This window comes from Acomys minous (assembly GCF_964271855.1).
Source record: "Acomys minous genome assembly, contig: SUPER_14_unloc_2, whole genome shotgun sequence".
Taxonomy (NCBI): Eukaryota; Metazoa; Chordata; class Mammalia; order Rodentia; family Muridae; genus Acomys; species Acomys minous.
The window spans coordinates 124818-142667 of record NW_028182184.1 but is presented as its reverse complement, the minus strand read 5'-3'; the positions used below and the strand labels follow the sequence as shown (position 1 = coordinate 142667).

General features: G+C 42.7%; 1 protein-coding gene across 5 annotated transcripts in view; it reads left to right on the top strand.

Moving 5' to 3' along the window:
- Nucleotides 1–17850, top strand: part of LOC311583967 (protein arginine N-methyltransferase 9-like) — a 79609-nt gene that overhangs the window by 3047 nt on the left and 58712 nt on the right. For 3 of the 5 annotated variants that reach the window (XR_014774731.1, XM_084803386.1, XM_084803385.1), the window contains exons 2-9: nt 484–632; nt 3324–3560; nt 4819–4986; nt 8004–8106; nt 9695–9801; nt 11894–12086; nt 13149–13332; nt 16477–17194. Coding sequence is in view for 4 of the 5 variants with exons in the window: in XM_084803386.1 (XP_084659512.1) it covers nt 484–632; nt 3324–3560; nt 4819–4986; nt 8004–8106; nt 9695–9801; nt 11894–12086; nt 13149–13332; nt 16477–17194 (1859 nt within the window). In the remaining variant the exon portion in view is untranslated. The remainder of the gene's footprint in view (nt 1–483; nt 633–3323; nt 3561–4818; nt 4987–8003; nt 8107–9694; nt 9802–11893; nt 12087–13148; nt 13333–16476; nt 17195–17850) is intronic. The other 2 variants (XM_084803387.1, XM_084803388.1) reach the window with 2 other exon arrangements.

Sequence of the window (17850 nt, the reverse complement as noted above, 5' to 3'; positions counted from 1 at the left end):
GCTAGGTTGGCAGTGAGGAGGAAGTTGGTGCATTGTACCAAGTGACTGTAACGGTCAGGTTAAGCCGTAACAGTATGGATTGTCAGGAGGTGTTGATTTAAAGATAGTGCAGTTAGGATATGTTTTTTTTTTTTTGACCAAACTTGGGGGACGAAACACATACATACTCACTCTAGATAGGGACCCCATGACAGACCAAAATATGGATCCCACCAAAGTCCAACTTGGTGAACCAGTGAGTTTTATTGGGGTTACTTACAGGAACAGCAGTGACTTAGAGACAGCTGTATCACCATCACTCACACGTATGAGCCCGTGGGGCTGTCCTTACTCAAACCACCACATTTGGCAAACTGCACATACTAAAAATTAGCAATTTCAGGTCATCGTTCCATTTATAGTTCCATTTGTTGGAATCTTCAGCTAGAGTTATGAATTCTTTCTTGTTTACTAATTTGTAATTTTTTTTTCTTGTTTGTGAAGGAAACTTTTCAGTATACACTTTTCAAGTGGGCTGAAGAGCTTGATGCACTCAGTAGAGTACAAGACTTACTTGGCTGCTATGAGCAGGCCTTGGAGCTGTTTCCTGATGATGAAGTGATTTGCAATAGCATGGGAGAGCATCTCTTCAGGTTTGTAGTGACCTCACTACAATGAGGCTTGTTTTTTTTTTTTTTTACCAGTCCAAGGCGAGTGTAAGTTATGCAGTAACTTACTTTGTTTGGTTTTGAGATGGAGGCTTACCACGAGCTCAGTCTGGTCTTTAACCTGTGGGCTTAGGTGATATTTCAGCTGGAGATTACATCTCTGCCCGACTCTGCCTGTGCATACAGTCCTTTGAATAGGGAAATGTAATATAAGCAACGTGAGTGAGACTCAAAAAGAATATAGGAATGATATGTGAATATGGTATGTAATCTAGCAATTTAAAAATCAGGTTTATTTGGGTACATGTGGGTACATGTGTACGGATACCTGTGTTGTGGGTTCATGTGCCAAGATGTGCCTGTGGATGTCAGAGAGAGTTGGTTTTCTCCTTCCATGAGCTAGGTCTTGGGGATTGAACTGAGGTTTTCAGGCTTAGTGACAAGAACCCTTGCCTACTGAGCCGTCTTGCTGGTCCATGGCAATTTTATAGTATATTATATGAGTCACACCCCTAGCGCTGAGGACATATTCAAGGGAGAGTTTTCCTTACTGGGCTCAGATCCAGTCCTTGTTTGAAAAGGCATAGCTGTGGTTCACAGGATGCCAGAAAGCTGGTGAATCTCTTCTTTGGAAAATGCTAGAATTTTTCCTTTTGGGGTGCCAGAGAAAGCTTAATGGGGAAGTATAAACTTTGGAGCATACTGTTAAGGAGCTCTCCACTAGGCTAGAGTTCTAGAGTAGCTGCCCATCACTGCATGCTCTGGTGCCATGCGCTGGAACACTGTTGCCTTCCATGAACACAGGGCGTGTGATTCTGGAGAAACCCTGCCTATAGTGGCACTAGAAGGCAAAACTTCCCTCCTGCAGTGTCTTCTTAGCAACTGTGGGAAACTGTTAGAAGGCCGTGTAAGTTTTTTGCACAGCAGACAAAATGGGCGAGGTTGGTAGTAAGTCATTAACAGATTGTCTTAGTTTGATTGGAACGCAAAACCAGCAAAAGGAAAGAGAACACTGGCAACGTTGGAGAGAATCCAAGAGCAGTCCTCAAGGTCCTCTCTGACGTCACAGTGCACATTTCCACCTTTACTCTGAGTCATATGTTTATAATCTGGAAAGCTCCTCTGAGGCCTAGTACACGGTGTTTTTATTGGAGGCGGTATACTCAGGTACCACCTCCATATGATGCATACCCAAATTCTAGACTCTAGAATAAAAGTCCTGTCCAGCGCAATCACATTGCTTATACAAACACTGAGGCGCGTGGAAGCACTCATCGTCAGTTAAGGCAGGCAAAACCCTTCCCAGTGTGAGTACCCACATGTCAGCAGGCGTCTCAAGGGATCCCAGTCAGGCTTGCCACGTGAGCTCTTATGCACACCATCACAAGCCATAAGCATTGCCAAGGAATTACAGGAACCACAGCCAAAGGCCAGCATTGCTTTTGAGTTAGAAAGTTTTAAAGTAATGGGGAAAGAGCATTGTTCTGCCAGATTGGCAAGTTGTACTTTCAACTTTAAGGAATTTAATAAATGAATCTCATTTTATATATTCCTTCTAGCTGTTCTCATGCGTTGTTGTTTTCTCTCAAATCATTAATGTTATTAGTAATGAACCACAAAGTGTAAATGACCACAGAATTTCTCTTAAATGTATCTGGAGTCTATTGGCTGTTGATAATCAACCTAGTAGTTTGTCTCCTACTCCCAAGGGCCCTTACTTGACTCAGGACGGGGCAGAGCCATGGCTCTGGGGAAGGAGTGTGTACAGTGTAGAGTTGTGACAAGGTAAAGGAACTGAGCAGCCATCGTCCTCCTTACACACTTTGGTCTAGCATGGTGAGGCTTGTTTACATTAACACCATGTATTTTCTACTATCATGTGTCCTGGGCAGTTCCAGCATATAAACAAGATATCTCTGCCTTCAGGGTAACAAAGAAATAACATATACTGACCTTAATGTTTTCATTTTAAACTAAAACACGAGCACTTACAATTTAACATCGCACTGCCCTTTTGTTAGATGGTTCATTTGTCGTAACCACGTTCAGAATGAATCGTCTGATTAAGTTTCTTTAGAATGGATGGTGCCTAAAGTGAGAGGGAGAAGAATTCCATTTGTTCTGCTGTATTGACTGTGTGGCCCGTAAATTGCTGGTTTATGACAACAGCTGTGTATGGAACTTGATATTTGTAGAAATTTATGTCTCTGGTCAGGGAGTGGGTAAGTAGGCTGAGCAAAGTCCAGACCAGTTTGGAAGCTGCTGAGTCTGGTGGTGTGTGAGATGCACTCTGGTCGTGGGCAGTGCAGTCAGCCTACGATTAACTCTTAAACCGTGACAGGGAGTTCTTCATCACTTCTGAGAAGCAGCGCTCAGATGACTTGTAGTATTTCTTCTTTGTCTTATTTTTTTAATCTGCTCATATTCAGCTCAGTACAAGTCAATGCCTTGGACGCCTCCACTCCACCTAGGGGTGCCCTAGGACATCTGAGATGCACAGGCAGAAACTCAGAAAAGAAGTCAGGAGCGTGCCGTGCTCATGACCTGCAGAGGAGGTGGACTGCTGTGGGCTTGGGGGCAGCGGTGAGGATGCTCAGGCTGGGTTAGTGCACCAACAGGGGCGCCGCCGCCGTTGGTCACACGGAGGTGAACGTACTCTGTCTCTTCCTCATCTAGAATGGGCTTTCGAGATGAGGCAGCTGGGTATTTTCATAGAGCGGTGAAGCTAAACCCTGATTTCAGTGACGCCAAGGAGAACTTTTATCGCGTTGCAAACTGGTTGGTGGAACGTTGGCACTTCGTCATGCTTAACGACACCAGGAGGAATAGGATTTACAATGCAGCGATCCAGAAGGCGGTGGGCTCGGGGTCCACAAGTGTTTTGGATATTGGCACAGGAACTGGAATACTGAGGTTTGTTGTAATTATTACTTTTATTATATTTACATGAATTAAACAGGTTTGTTAGATACCAAAATTCTGACATTGAGCTGGGCATGGTGGCGCACGCCTTTAATCCCAGTACTCGGGAGGCAGAGGCAGGTGGATCGCTGTGAGTTTGAGGCCAGCCAAGGCTACACAGAGAGACCCTGTCTCAAAAAACAAACAAACAAACAAACTCTAACATTGGTTTGTAAAGATAGTAATTGTTTCTCATAATATTGTTAGTGTTATTGATAGAACTGTTAATTTTATACTTTTTTTCTATGATTTTACTAATCAAAAGTTCAAACCAAAAAAAAAAAAGTTCAAGAAAACTAAGAGCAACTTGGGATTACTGAAATTCTGCATAATAAATTTTAGATTTTGTTTTGTTTTTTTCAAGACAAGGTTTCTCCATATAGCCTTGGCTGTCCTGGACTCACTTTGTAGACCAGGCTGCCTTTGAATGAACTCACAGCGATCCACCTGCCTCTGCCTCCCGAGTGCTGGGATTAAAGGTGTGCTCCACCGTGCTTGGCAAGTGATTTGTTTTGTTTTGGTTTTGGTTTTTCGAGACAGGGTTTCTCTGTGTAGCCTTGGCTGTCCTGGACTCACTATGTAGACCAGGCTGGCCTTGAACTCACAGAGATCTGCCTGCCTCTGCCTCCTATAGTGCTGGCATTAAAGGCATGCACCACTACGCCTGGCAAATGATTTGTTTTTAAACAAGTATATTAGTTCATTCTTTTTATTTATTGCTATTGTTATTATTATTATTTTGAGACAGAGTTTCTCAGTGTAGTCCTTGGAGCTTGCTGTGTAGACTAGGCTGGCCTGGGTATCACAGAGATATCCTCCTAAGATATGCTTCTGCCTCCCAAGTGTTGGGATTAAAGGCACATAACCACCATACTTGGCCTTATCTTACCTCTTAATTAGATTATTATTATTACTTTCTGTGTACGTGTACATATATCACCTGCAAGCCTGCTTGCTCACCACAGTATGCGAAGTCAGAAGTTAACTAGTTTTCAGGAATCAGTTTTCTCCTCCCACTGTGGGCTGCAGGGATTGGACTGTGAGCGTCAGACTTGCATAGCAAATGCTTACCCATTGAGCCAACTCGCTAGCCTCAAGCTTTTTTAATGCAGAACAAATGATGGTTATATTAAAGAATGGAAAAATGTTTGAAGCATCATAATTTTATTAAAATTGGAAAAAGATATAATGGATTTTTCTTCTTTTACAGCATGTTTGCTAAAAAAGCTGGTGCACACTCAGTATATGCCTGTGAGTTATCCAAGACCATGTATGAACTTGCGTGTGATGTAGTGGCTGCAAACAAGATGGAGACTGGGATAAAGCTCCTACACATGAAGTCACTCGATATAGAAATTCCAAAACACATTCCTGAAAGGTATGTTTATAATTCACCAAAACCATTAATATACCTTTCCAGTTTCTTGTGTTAACAACAGCACTAACAATATCCTTGTTTTGTGGAGATGTGGCTATCACCTAGCTTAAGAAAATGCAGGTCTTTATAGTCACATGTGCTTTTTAAACAGTAATAAAGAACTCAAGAAAAATTGATAGTAACAAACCATTCTTTAGCATGTCACTGTGAGATAGGGTTCTCTGTGTAGCCCTGGCTGTTCCAGAGCTCATTCTGTAGACCAGGCTGGCCAGGAACTCAGAGATCCTCTTGCCTCTGCCTCCCAAGTACTGGGTGGGACTAAAGGTATGCGCCAACATACCTGGCTAAACTCAGACGTCTTTGTCCATAAAAGTAGACTGACTTCCTGTAGGTCAACAGTGTTAAATAACTGTGCTTACAATGTGAGCCGTTCACCCTCAGCAGACAACATGTTTTCATTGGCGTCCTTGATTAAAATGAACATTTGGAAGTGCCAGTTGACAGAGTGCTTTGTCCTGTGTCCTGAAAACAATGAAAGCACCATTATAGAAGCCATGTTTGTATCTGCAGTCTCACTGTGGGCAGGAGAGCAGTGGGTTCTCAGAACTAGAAGGCATTTAGAAAGTGTCTGTCTATCTTTTCAAGCACTGTCCCCTTTTTAAAATTAAAGATTTATTTATTATGTATACAGTATTCTGCCCAAATGTATGCCTGCACACCAGAAGTAGGCACCAGATCTCATTATAGATGGCTGTGGGCCGCCATGTGGTTGCTGGGAATTGAACTCAGGACCTTTGGAAGAGCAGACAGTGCTCTTAACCTCTGAGCCATCTCTCCAACCCCACTTTCCCTTTCCTAATGTAATACTTGTATAGCTGCCGATGCCGTCTGTCTTCTGTCTCACTTAAGTGTAGTTCATACGTGAAGAACTTTTTTGGTGTTCTGTTATTATTTGAACTCTGATTTTTAGATCTTCCAGTTTTAATAATGAGTGCATGGTATTTACCCTTCAGTGGTCTTTGTTGGTGAGGAGTTTTATCAGATCCTTATGCAGGTGTGTACTCATTTTATAAAAAAACAAAGTTGCCTTAGTTTACATGTTATAATAACAAAATATTAAAGGTCACAGAATTTAAACTACAGGCACATCATTTTCAGGCAGGCATTCTCCTGGCTGCAGTTGGCTACCTGCTCTTTGTGTCCTCATGTGACCTTGCCTCTGTTGGATTAGGACTTCATGTTGGTGACCTTATTGAACTAATGGCCTCCTAAGAGCTCTGTCTCCAAATACAGTGCTGTTAGGGTTAGGGCTTCAGCATATGATTTGGAGTAGCACGAATCAGAGGTTACTTTTTATTTTTTGGGTTTTTCAAGACAGGGTCTTTCTGTGTATCCTTGGCCGTCCTGGACTCACTTTGTAGACCAGGCTGGCCTCGAACTCACAGCGATCCGTCTGCCTCTGCCTCCCGAGTGCTGGGATTAAAGGCGTGCACCACCACGCCCGGCTCAGAGGTTACTTTAACTTGTAATTTTCTCATAGACTGCTCTTGAAGCAAGCTGAAATAAGTGTTTCAACTTAGACTATTATTCATTCACTTTGGCCATAAGCAGATTTCTGGACTAAGTTGTGAGACTAGACAATTTGAAATATTCTAAGGGCGTGTGGCCATAAATGCTGAATGTTTTCTGTGCATAGATATAATTGGGTCAGGGCACTATGGAGGACACGCAAGTCATCCTACCCTTCAGATACTTACAAGTCTGGAGAGGGGCATAAGGAATATTTATGAAATTTTGGTATATCTTTAGACTACAGTGCTGACAGTGAAAGTGAAAGGAATTCAGAGAAGGAGCAAAGGGAGTGTCTTTGAGTTGTCTAGGCAGGATGAATGAATGAAAGCAGTGCCATGGAGGAGGGGTTTGCAAAGACCTGACAGGTGGTAAGAGAGACGCGGGTACGTGCAGTGTCACAGAAGGTACTAAGAGAACTTTTGAGAGGGAAGGTCCTGGTCAGATTTAAAACTGGCCTGGCAGCGTGGCCAGTGGGTAAAGACGTTTGCCAAGCCTGATGACCTGAGTTCAGTCCCTGCAACCACAAGGTAGAGGGAGAGTAGTGTCTGACACCCACATGTGCACTGTGGCACGCCTGTACGCACACAAATAGTGCACACACATATTCATACACAAAACAAACAATTTGTTCTTAAAGACACCTGAAAAGGAAATTCATGCCAGGTGGTGGCTAGATCCAGGACTAACAGAGAGGCCCTGTCTGGAAAAAAATGAACAAAACAACAAAAAGAAATAAGGATCATTGATGGTGGAGAATCTGTGGCTGTATTCCTTCCCTGGTTGGGTTCTGCTTTTTTTTTAAAAGAAGAAACTTTTAAAAATTAAAAAATGTTACGTACATTGGTGCTCTGCCTGCTTGCGTATAGGCATATATGTGAGGGTGTCAGATCCCCTAGAGCTGGAGTTACAGACAGTTGTGAGCTGGTATGTGGGTGCTGGGATATGAGCCCGGGTCCTTTGGAAGAGCAGCCAGTGCTCTAACTACTGAGCCATTTCTCCAGTCCCTGGTTTTTGCTTTTTAATGCAGGGTTTCATGTAGCCCAGGCTAGCTTCAAACCCACTATGTAGTCAAAGATGACTTTTAACTTCTGCCTGGTCAGTGTGCTTTCAGGTCCCAGGTTCTGGGTCTAGAGATAGAAACCACCATTCCAGGCTGGGAGAGAAACATTTTATAGAGTGAGAGTTAGATGCTCAGTGTTTAATGTGGGCACGACTTACCCTTAAGGACTTAGGCAGTGAACAGAGCCTGGGAAAGTAACCCTTCTGTACCCAGAGCAAGGAAAAAGAATTCATGATCAAGAGAGGCGGGAAAGATACTGAAATGTATTAGAACATTTTACGTAGAGATTTTCTATAACATATTTGCCCTTTTGTCTGAGCTTTGACAGTTTATATCAACAGCATGTCAGTTTACTTACATGTATCTTTAAAACATCGTTCTATAGAGTGTCCCTAGTTGTAACAGAAACTGTCGATGCAGGTGTATTTGGAGAAGGAATTGTGGAGAGTTTAGTTCATGCGTGGGAGAATTTACTTCTTCAGCCAAAGGTAAGCAGCCTGCAAGCACTTAAACTCGAGCGTGTAGTCATTATTCCAAGGGGTTCACTGAGTCCCGAGAGTGTGTGCAAGGTGTGAAAGATAAGAGAAAGCACTTGACAGCAGTGTAACACGATGTGCACTGCACACACCAGTCCAGTTCACAAGGAAAAGCACTTGACAGCAGTGTAACACGATGTGCACTGCACACACCAGTCCAGTTCACAAGGGAAAGCACTTGACAGCACTGTAACGCGATGTGCACTGCACACACCAGTCCAGTTCACAAGGGAAAGCACTTGACAGCAGTGTAACACGATGTGCACTGTACACACCAGTCTGGTTCACAAGGGAAAGCACTTGACAGTACTGCACACACCACTACAGGAAGGAGGGACTCCGGATGAGCTTACATGTGGAAGTGCTGACTAAATTCTTGACTATAGTTGTAGAAGAGAGATGTGCTTTGAATCTCCCAGCAGTCAATGCGTGGAATTTTGGCAAATCTCTAGGAAAAGGGTAGTAATGTTAGTTCAGTGGAGTTTTCAGGTACTCACTGAACTCAGGCTCCTAGACAGCACACTGACCTCTCCTGTAGCCGTGTGTATATTGTAGTTAATTTACTGTATGTGTTAATGCACTGTGGTAAAATCCAGTGATTACAGAAGATGATATGTATGGAACATAGAAGAGTCGTTTATTTTTCAAGTTGACTTTTTTCCAGTTCTAGAGATGACCTTGGTGCCTTACACATGACCAGTACACTACTGTGGAGCTACATTTCATGCCTGGTTTTATTTTCTTTCTGTTTTTAAAGATTTAATTATTTTGGGGGCTGGAGAGATGGCTCAGTGGTTAAGAGCACTGTCTGCTCTTCCAAAGGACCTGAGTTCAATCCCTAGCACACACATGGCAGCTCACAGCTGTCTCTAACTCCAGCTCCAGGGGATCTGATACCTACATACCAATGCACATAAAATAAAACTAAAAAAACAAAACAAAACAACAACAACAACAACAAAACCATTTAATTATCTTTACTTTTGTTTTATGTGTTTGAGAGTTCTGCCTGCATGCATGTGTGTGGTTGCCTGTTGGGGATGTGTGTATGAGACTCACATGTGTGCAGGGCTTGTGGAAGTCGGAAGAAGGCATCTCACCCTGTGGGACTGGAGTTAGAGAGGGTTATGAGCTGCTTGTGGGTGCTGGGAGTCGAACCTGGGTCCTTTGCAAGAGTAGCCAGTCCTCTTAACCTCTGATCCATCTCTTCAGTACTTTTCCTTTTTGTTTTGTTTTTTGTTTTTTATTAAATCATATTTTAAATTGACATAGCTTTATACTCCTTTCTTTTCTTTTTGTGCTTGTATTCTAAACATTAAATTACATTTATATTTATTTGGTTGGTTGGTGTTTTTTGTTTTTCATGACAGGGTTTCTCTGTGTAGCCTTGGTTGTCTAGACACACACACACACACACACACAGACGCACACACACCAGTGAAAATACTTTTTAAAGGAAAAACTCCTTAGCCTGTATATAAACACACTTATGCACATACTTATTTGTACATGTAGTGATGTGACTTTATTATATTTTCAGACCAAAGGAGAAAATGGAAATTGTGGAAAGTATGGGAAAGTTATACCAGCAAGTGCTGTTATATTTGGGATGGCAGTAGAGTGTGCAGAAATACGAAGACATCACAGGTAAGTAAGTGGTTAGAGAGACACTAAGCCAGGCGGTGGTGACACATTGGGTGGGGAGGCGGGGCAGAGGCAGCCAGATCTCTTGAGTTTGAGGCATGGTTTACAGAGCAGGTTCCAGGACAGCCAGGGCTACACAGAAAAACTCTGTCTCGAAAATCCCTCCCACCCCGACACCCCCAAAATAAGAACACTATTTCACAGCTTAGTGCATGCTTGTAATGCTTAGTCTTATTTATTTTAAGTAGAACTCTAGGATCAAAGCCAGCTTTATTTTCATACAACTTGTGTGAGAAGTTGTGCAGAAAAAATTTAAGTTCAGATTGATTTTAATTGAAGTTCAAGTAAGGATTTCCAATGTGGGGCTGGAGAGAGGGCTCGGAGATTAAGAGCACTGGCTGCTCTTCCAAAGGTCCTGAGTTCAATTCCCAGTAACCACATGGTGGCTCATGACCACCTGTAATGAGATGTGATGCCCCTCTTCTGGTGTCCAGAACACTCTGTACAAAATAAATTAAAAAAAAAAAAAAAAGGATTTCCAATGTGAAGATAAATTTTACTATTGCTTTTTTGTTGTTGTTGTTGTTTGTTTGTTTTTCTTTTTGTTTTTTGAGACAGGGTTTCTCTGTGTTAACCTTGGCTCTCCTGGACTTGCTTTGTAGACCAGGCTGGCCTCAAACTCACAGTGATCTGCCTGTCTCTACCTCTGGAGTGCTGGGATTAAAGGCGTGCGCCACCACGCCCAACTTAGTATTGTTTTTCTTGTTAACTTCATTAATGCAGTGATTGGGCAGATGCAATTTTAAATCATTCAGAGAACTCTCCTTCCTGTATAGAGACAACATAAAAATAGTGTTTGCAAGTATTGATGAATAAAAGAAAAAAATAAAATGAACTAACCACCAGTAAATACCTACTTCTTGTCTTTGCTGTGAATTGTTCATTTATCTTTTTGTTTCATGTGACCGGGTGATAGTAAAAGTGTTTAGATGCTGGTAGGCGCAGGGTAGGCTCAGGCTACCCGCCAGACACATGGGCCTCAGGTGCCTAGTTGGTGAATGAGACCGCACTGGTTGGCTCTCAGCTCTACGTATATAAATGTCTCTGTGGTATTTTAATTGGTTAAAGTATACCAATAAATACAGTCGTGTGGGACAGGATTCTCTCCAACCCTTGCTGTTGACTGTCCTGTTTTCACCTCACTGCTTTATGATCGCTCACATTCATATTTTACTTGGCTATCCCTGTGGCGAAGCAGCTAGGTGTCTTCTCTGTCTTGTTTGTCTTCTGTTAACTTGCTGGAATCCAAAAGTACATTTTGAATATGAATCATTTGTTGACTATATGTTCTAAATATTTTCTTTGTATACCTTTTTTAAAAAAAGATTTATTTATTTATTAAGTATACCATGTTCTGCCTGCATGCCAGAAGAGGGCACCAGATCTTACTATAGATGGCTGGGAGCCACCATGTGGTTGCTGGGAATTGAACTCAGGACCTTTGGAAGAACAGGCAGTGCTCTTAACCACTGAGCCATCTCTCCAGCCCGCTTTGTGTACTTTTCAAATGTTTATTTCTGCATGTGTGTTTGTGTAAATGTGTGCCATGTGTATGTGGTATCTGTGGAGTCCCTAGGAGGGTGTTGCATCCCCTGCAGCTGGAGTTGTATGTGGTTGTGAGATGGCTGACGTGTGTTGGAACAACTGAACTCAAGGCCTCTGCAACAACAGCAAGCATGCTTAACCACAGAGTTGTTAATTTTTTTTTTTTTGAGACAGGGTTTCTTTGGGTAGCCTTGGCTGTACTGTATTTGCTTTAGAGACCAGGCTGGCCCTGAACTCAGAGATCTGCCTGCCTCTGCCTCCCTGAGTGCTGGGATAACAGTCATGTGCCACTGCACCTGGCTCAAACTTGTTAATTTGAATATAGACTTATTTTAATTTTTTTCTTCATGTGATTATGGATATAATTAAGAAATCTATGGCCATGGGATTTTATTTCATCTTTATGTTTATATTTTCTTGAGTATTAGATGATATTTGATAATTTACAAAATCTGTGTTATACCTTACCTTTTCTTTGAACTCTTACTAGGGTGGGTGCTAAGGACATTGCTGGTATCCATTTGCCAACAAATGTGAAATTTCAGAGCCCAGCCTATTCTTCAGTAGATACTGAAGAAACAGTTGAACCATACACCACTGAAAAGATGAGTCGGATTCCTGGAGGATATCTGCCTTTGACAGACTGCTTCCAGATTATAAAAGTTGATTTCAACAGTCTTCAGGTAAAAACAAGAAGTTTAATTTTAACCACCCCATCCCGTCTCTCCCCCCACCCCCCAGTACTCACCGGTAAGAGTTTCTCTGTGTATCTTTGAACTCGCTCTGTAGACCAGGCTGGCCTCCAACTCCAAAATCCACCTGCCTCTGCCTCCCGAGTGCTGGGGTTAAAGGTGTGCACCACCATGCCTGGCTTTCTTTTTTAATGTACATGAGGCTCTACTTATGAAGAATGATAAGCAGCAAGTTAGAATTTCTTTGAAAGTATTCTTTTTCCATATCAGGGGAAAGCTCCCTGGGTTTGTTGGGAGTGAATGCTGTCCTGTGTGCTGTTGTGAGCACTCCCTGTGATGGCAGAAGGAAGGTGATGCGTGCGCTCTTAGCGTCAGATGCTTCGCCTTTCACTGGCCTTCTCTTGGCGTGGTCTGTAGCTGTTTTAAGTTCACTTTTTTGTGGATGCCGGGTAGACAAAGTGTTCCAGGAGTAATGGGAGTGCGGCTGTTAAGTACTTTATCACAGCTGGTTTTTATTTTAATAGTTTTCATTTGAAATTTTCCTTAATCCACATACACCGTATAAAAGCTTTTAGTTTAAAAAAATAATGTCTGCCTGTTTAACACTTTTAAGGAGTTACAGAACAGACAGAAGACGCCCCAGTGTCACCTTTTAAAACGTTGCCTCCTTCCCCTGCATCCCTTGTTTGAAGTGTGTCATTCCGGGCTTGCTTTTCTTTCTGTAAGCATGCATGTACACATGTGTAGTTTCCAGAATAAAACAACGATGTTGCTTTGCTGCATGCATTTGTCATCTACCACTGTGTCACTGGTGGTTTTTTCTTATCAGTAGCGTGTGGATGTGTCTCCTGTCTGTTTAGTACACATGGTATTCTGTGATTCCCTAACTGTGCAGGAAAGGACTGTGAGCTGCAGAGAGGAGCTGTGTGACACCGAGCGGGTGGCACAGTCAGTGTATAAAGCCTTCTCATTCTTTTTTATTATTTAAATTGTTTTGGCTCCTTACTAGTTTCCTAACCTCGGTTTTCTCATCCTTTTTACATTTCTTTTCAGGAGTTGAAAAGTCTTGCAACTAGAAAGCCGCAGCCTCTTGCTGTCCCCGCTGTTAAGGAAGGCATGCTGGATGCCATCGTGGTTTGGTTTGTTCTCCAGCTTGATGACGAGCACAGTCTGTGCACAGGCCCCGCTGAGGAGACATGCTGGGAGCAAGCTGTTTACCCAGTGCAGGCCCTTGCAGGTGAGCGTTGTCTCCTCAGGAAATACCTGCTCTTCCAGAGGACCAGGCTCAATTCTCTGCACACACACTGCAGCTCAGCACCGGCTATACCCATAGCCCCAGGGGTCCAATGGCATCTCCTAAAGTGCAAACATATGCCGACAAAACATCGGTACATTTAAAAATGCATAAATAAATAAATCTCTAAAACATTTAAATCAAACCTCAACACCAAATCAAAGTTAGTTGCTTTTATCAAGTAAATGTTAGTGGCCAAAAAGAAAAAGCAAATACTTTGGAGATGAAGTTTTTAGCAAAAGAGGTATTACTTAAATATTTCAGAATTACAATTTTCTTTGTTCAAAAGTAAATTTAAATAGCGAACGTATAGTTTGGAAGAGAGATTAAAGCCAGCTGTGGTGTTGTGTGCAGCTAAGCACAGCACTGTCAAGGCATCATGAGGTAGGCTAATCTCTGGGAATTCAAAGACAGCCTGGTTTATATAGCAAAAGCTAGACAGACCAGACCTATATATTGAGACCCAGTCTCAAAAAATAATAAGAGAGATAAAATCATTCCTCTGGAAAGTGAGAGAGAGGACTTAAAAGTTCCTGGGGGTGAGATTGAGAGTACACACATGATAAAGATGTGGTGTTTGTGTGTATGAATTGTCACAAGTGTACATTAAAGTATTTATTAGAAACAAAACCTGCCTACAGTGTCACATACCTTTAATCCCAGCACTCTGGAAGCAGTTTGGGGGCCAACCAAGGTTACATAGTGAATTAAATTTTAAATAAAAATTTAAAATATTTATATATTAAATTTTAAATAAAAATTTAAAAATTACTCCATGCTTCTCAGTTACAACTCTCATTACTCATTTGATAGTTTCAATTATTAGTTATCAGCAGACGAAAGAAATGCTGCTTTTAAAAAAAAGTAAAAATGATGGGCTAGAGAGATACCTCAGTGGTTAAGAGCACTGGCTGCTCTTCTAGAGATCTTGAATTCAATTCTCAACAACCACATGGTGGCTCAACCCTCTATACTGGCATCTGATGCCCTCTTCTGGCATCGAGTAAACATGCATATACATAGACACTCATATACATTAAATAAATAAATAAATCTTTTTAAACAATGTAAAAATGAAACACTTCACTTGCTCAGAAGCAATGCTAATCCTCTCACTATTGTTCTAATTTTATTTTATTTTTTTAAAATATTTTTTGTTTATTTATTATGTATACTGTGCACATCAGATCACATTACAGATGGTTGTGAGCCACCATGTGGTTGCTGGGAATTGAACTCAGGACCTCTGGAAGAGCAGTCCGTGCTCTTAACCGCTGAGCCATCTCTCCAGCCCTATTGTTCTAATTTTAGTACAACTCCTTCTGAAGTGAGCACTGCTGCTTTTTAAAAAAAGGGGTTAGAAAAGTATTAAATGCATGAGTACTTAGCCATAGGGACCCTGATGACGCTGTAGAGCCCAGGTCATAAGAACGTGTGTAGCAGGGCTGGAGAGATGGCGCAGTGGGTAGATGCGCTTGCTTGCTGCCACTGTGTGCATTTAAAATGGTCTCCCTGAGAACGCTTCAGAGACATTAAATCAGTATAAGAAAACAAAAATGATGAACAAAGATTTTCAAACGTGGCTTGCTGAGAGCAAAGCTTTTTTCCCTGTGTATCTTCTCATTCCTACAAGACTGTAAGGGTACACTGCATCAGCCTGTTCTCAGGCATGGCCCAGTAAGAGCTCTGAGACCTTACAACAAGGCCAGCAGAGTCAGTCACAACAGGGCCAGAGCTTCAGGTCAGCGTACAGGCCTCGGCAAATCAGATCAGGGAACTACACAGACATCTATTTCCTTTGTGTGCCTGTCTTGTGTGATGTGTGAGATGTTTCTTGGAGGAACGTACATCCCGTGGCATGCGTGTGGTCGGGGGACAACTATCCCTTTTTTTCTTTACTTGGTTTCTAGGGACTGAGCTCAGTTAGGGTTATGAAGCAAACTTTGTGGCCTCAAGCGATCTGCCTGCCTCAGCTTCCCACTGTTTGGTAGTACAGCCATGTACCACCACACTTAGGTATAGATTGTATTTTTATCTGGTCCTAGAACACACAGGGAGTCTGGAGAGGAGCACAGTATAGTCCTTGGCTGCAGGGCATACTCTTCCCTGAACCTGTGATGTCCCTAAACAAGCAGGTTTCCAGATGCTTAAGGAATATTAGATACTATTGTGTTGTGCTTTTGTTCTTTTGGAAATTACCTTCAGAGAAAAGAGTGTCTGTTGAAGCTACAATGAGGCTTGCTCCCTGAATTTCATCTGCCTTTGCATCTAGACAAAGCCTCTTTTTATCCCCACATCTTCCTTAGTTTGGCAGCACATCTACTGATTGTAATAAAAACAAAGTCAACATGAAGTTTTGTGGTATGTCTGTAATTCCAACACTTGCGGGGTAGAGGAAGGAGAATCAGCAGTTCAGGCCAGCTTTAGCCACTTGCAAGTGCAGCCCAGTTGCAGCAAGAGACCTCAGCGTTCTGGAGATGCCAGTACCGTGGGAATAACTGCCAAGACCAGCAGCAGCTGTGGAGTGGACCGGGACTCAGCTTAAATTGACTAGGGATCAGTTGTGCCGGCTAGTTTTGTGTCAGCTTGACAGAAGCTAAAGTCATCTGAAAGGAAACTTCTTAATTAGAAACTGCCTCCATAAGATGGGGCTGTGGGCCAGCCCGTAGAGCATTTTCATAATTAGTAATTGATGGGGGAGGGCCCAGCCTACTGTGGGTGGTGCCATCTCTTGGGCCGGTGGTTCTGGGTTCTGCAAGAAAGTAATTAAGCTGGCTGGTGGTGGTGCACGGTTGGGAGGCAGAGACAGGCGGGTCTACAGAGCTAGTTCAGGATAGCCAGGCCTACACAAGGAAACCCAGTCTCCAAGGTTGCTTGAGGAAGCCAGGAGGAGCCAGCCAGTAAGCAGCACCCGTCCATAGCTCCTGCTTCAGGTTCCTGCCTTCACTTCCTTTAATGATGGACTATGATGTGAAAGTGTAAACCAAATAACCCCTTTCCTCCCCAGCTTGCTTTTGACTAAGACAATCAGTTATATATACATATATATTTTTTTCTTTTTCTCTCAATCCTTTTCTACTAATAAAGACTACTGGATAAAGCCTGGGGACAGTGTGACAATGGAAGCATCTTGTCAAGATTGTTACCTAAGAATCCAGAGTATCAGCATCTTGCGTCTGGAGCATGAAATGGAAGTTATGAAGAGTTTTACCAAGAGTAAAGACCTGTTCTCTCTAGGAAATGAGGCGGAGCTCTGCAGCGCCCTGGCTAACCTTCAGACCAGTAGACCAGACGCTCTGGAGCAGGCCTGTGTGTTAGAGCCCACAGAGATTGCTTTGCTTAACAACATCCCATATCACGAGGGCTTCAAGACGGCGATGAGGAAGGTGTTGTCTTCACTGGCTCCAGAGCAGCCATGCCAGCCCGTGGATACTCACTGTCAGGATATTGAGATGAACTCTGGGAGTGGACAGAGTGACAGTGTGCCGAGCACCTCTGACCCCTTCTACGTGTTGGACGTGTCTGAAGGCTTCTCTCTTTTGCCCATCCTTGCTGGAACACTCGGTCAGGTTAAGCCCTACAGTTCTGTGGAGAAAGACCAGCATTGTCTCGCTTTGGACCTCATATCTGAAGCCAATCACTTCCCTAGGGACACACTTGAGTTTTGGCTGAGACACATAGAGGATGAAGCTGCTGTGTTGCAAAGGCCCAAATCAGACAAATTGTGGAGCATAATTATATTAGATGTCATTGAGCCGTCTGGGCTCATTCAGCAGGAAATAATGGAAAAAGCAGCAATATCCAGGTAAAACAAAAAACATAAACTTGAGTTAAAAAATTCACCAGGGTTTGTTGTTGTTGTTGTTTTGTTTTTTAATTTTGTGCACAATAGGGGTGAGCTGATATCTTACTATCTAACCGTACCTGACAGCAGAGTTTATTCTGATGATGGCATCTAGGCAGGTTTGGGGTAGAGGCTGGAGGTTGCCAGGATAGCCTGGTTGACAACTTAGACCTTTCCTCTACTAAAACTCAGTTAATCACCAATAAGTAAATGAATCTTCACAAAAGCTGTGAATGAGAAGTTCACAAGCTTTCCAGAGCAGGTGAGCACGTCAAACCGTGGGAGAGTAACGTGCCTCAAGACTGCGAGGAGCTCTGAGTGTCCTCTCAGAAAGAGCTGTTTCTTCCTCTGATCCACCGTTTGCCACAGTATTCCTGGTGACAGCTCTACAGGGATTTACCCCACACAGCAGCTAGTTCTTAAATTCAGTGTGGTTCTGCTAGGTACAGGCCGAACCTAGAGGGCGTCACGGACGTCAAAAGTCAGGTGCACAGTGTAGGGTGTCGTCTCTACTTCTTTTTTTGTTGTTGTTGTTGTTTTGTTTTGTTTTTATTTTGTCATCTCTACTTCTAAACCACCAGTACAAGTTGAAGGTTCCCTTCAGTTTGTAAAACCCC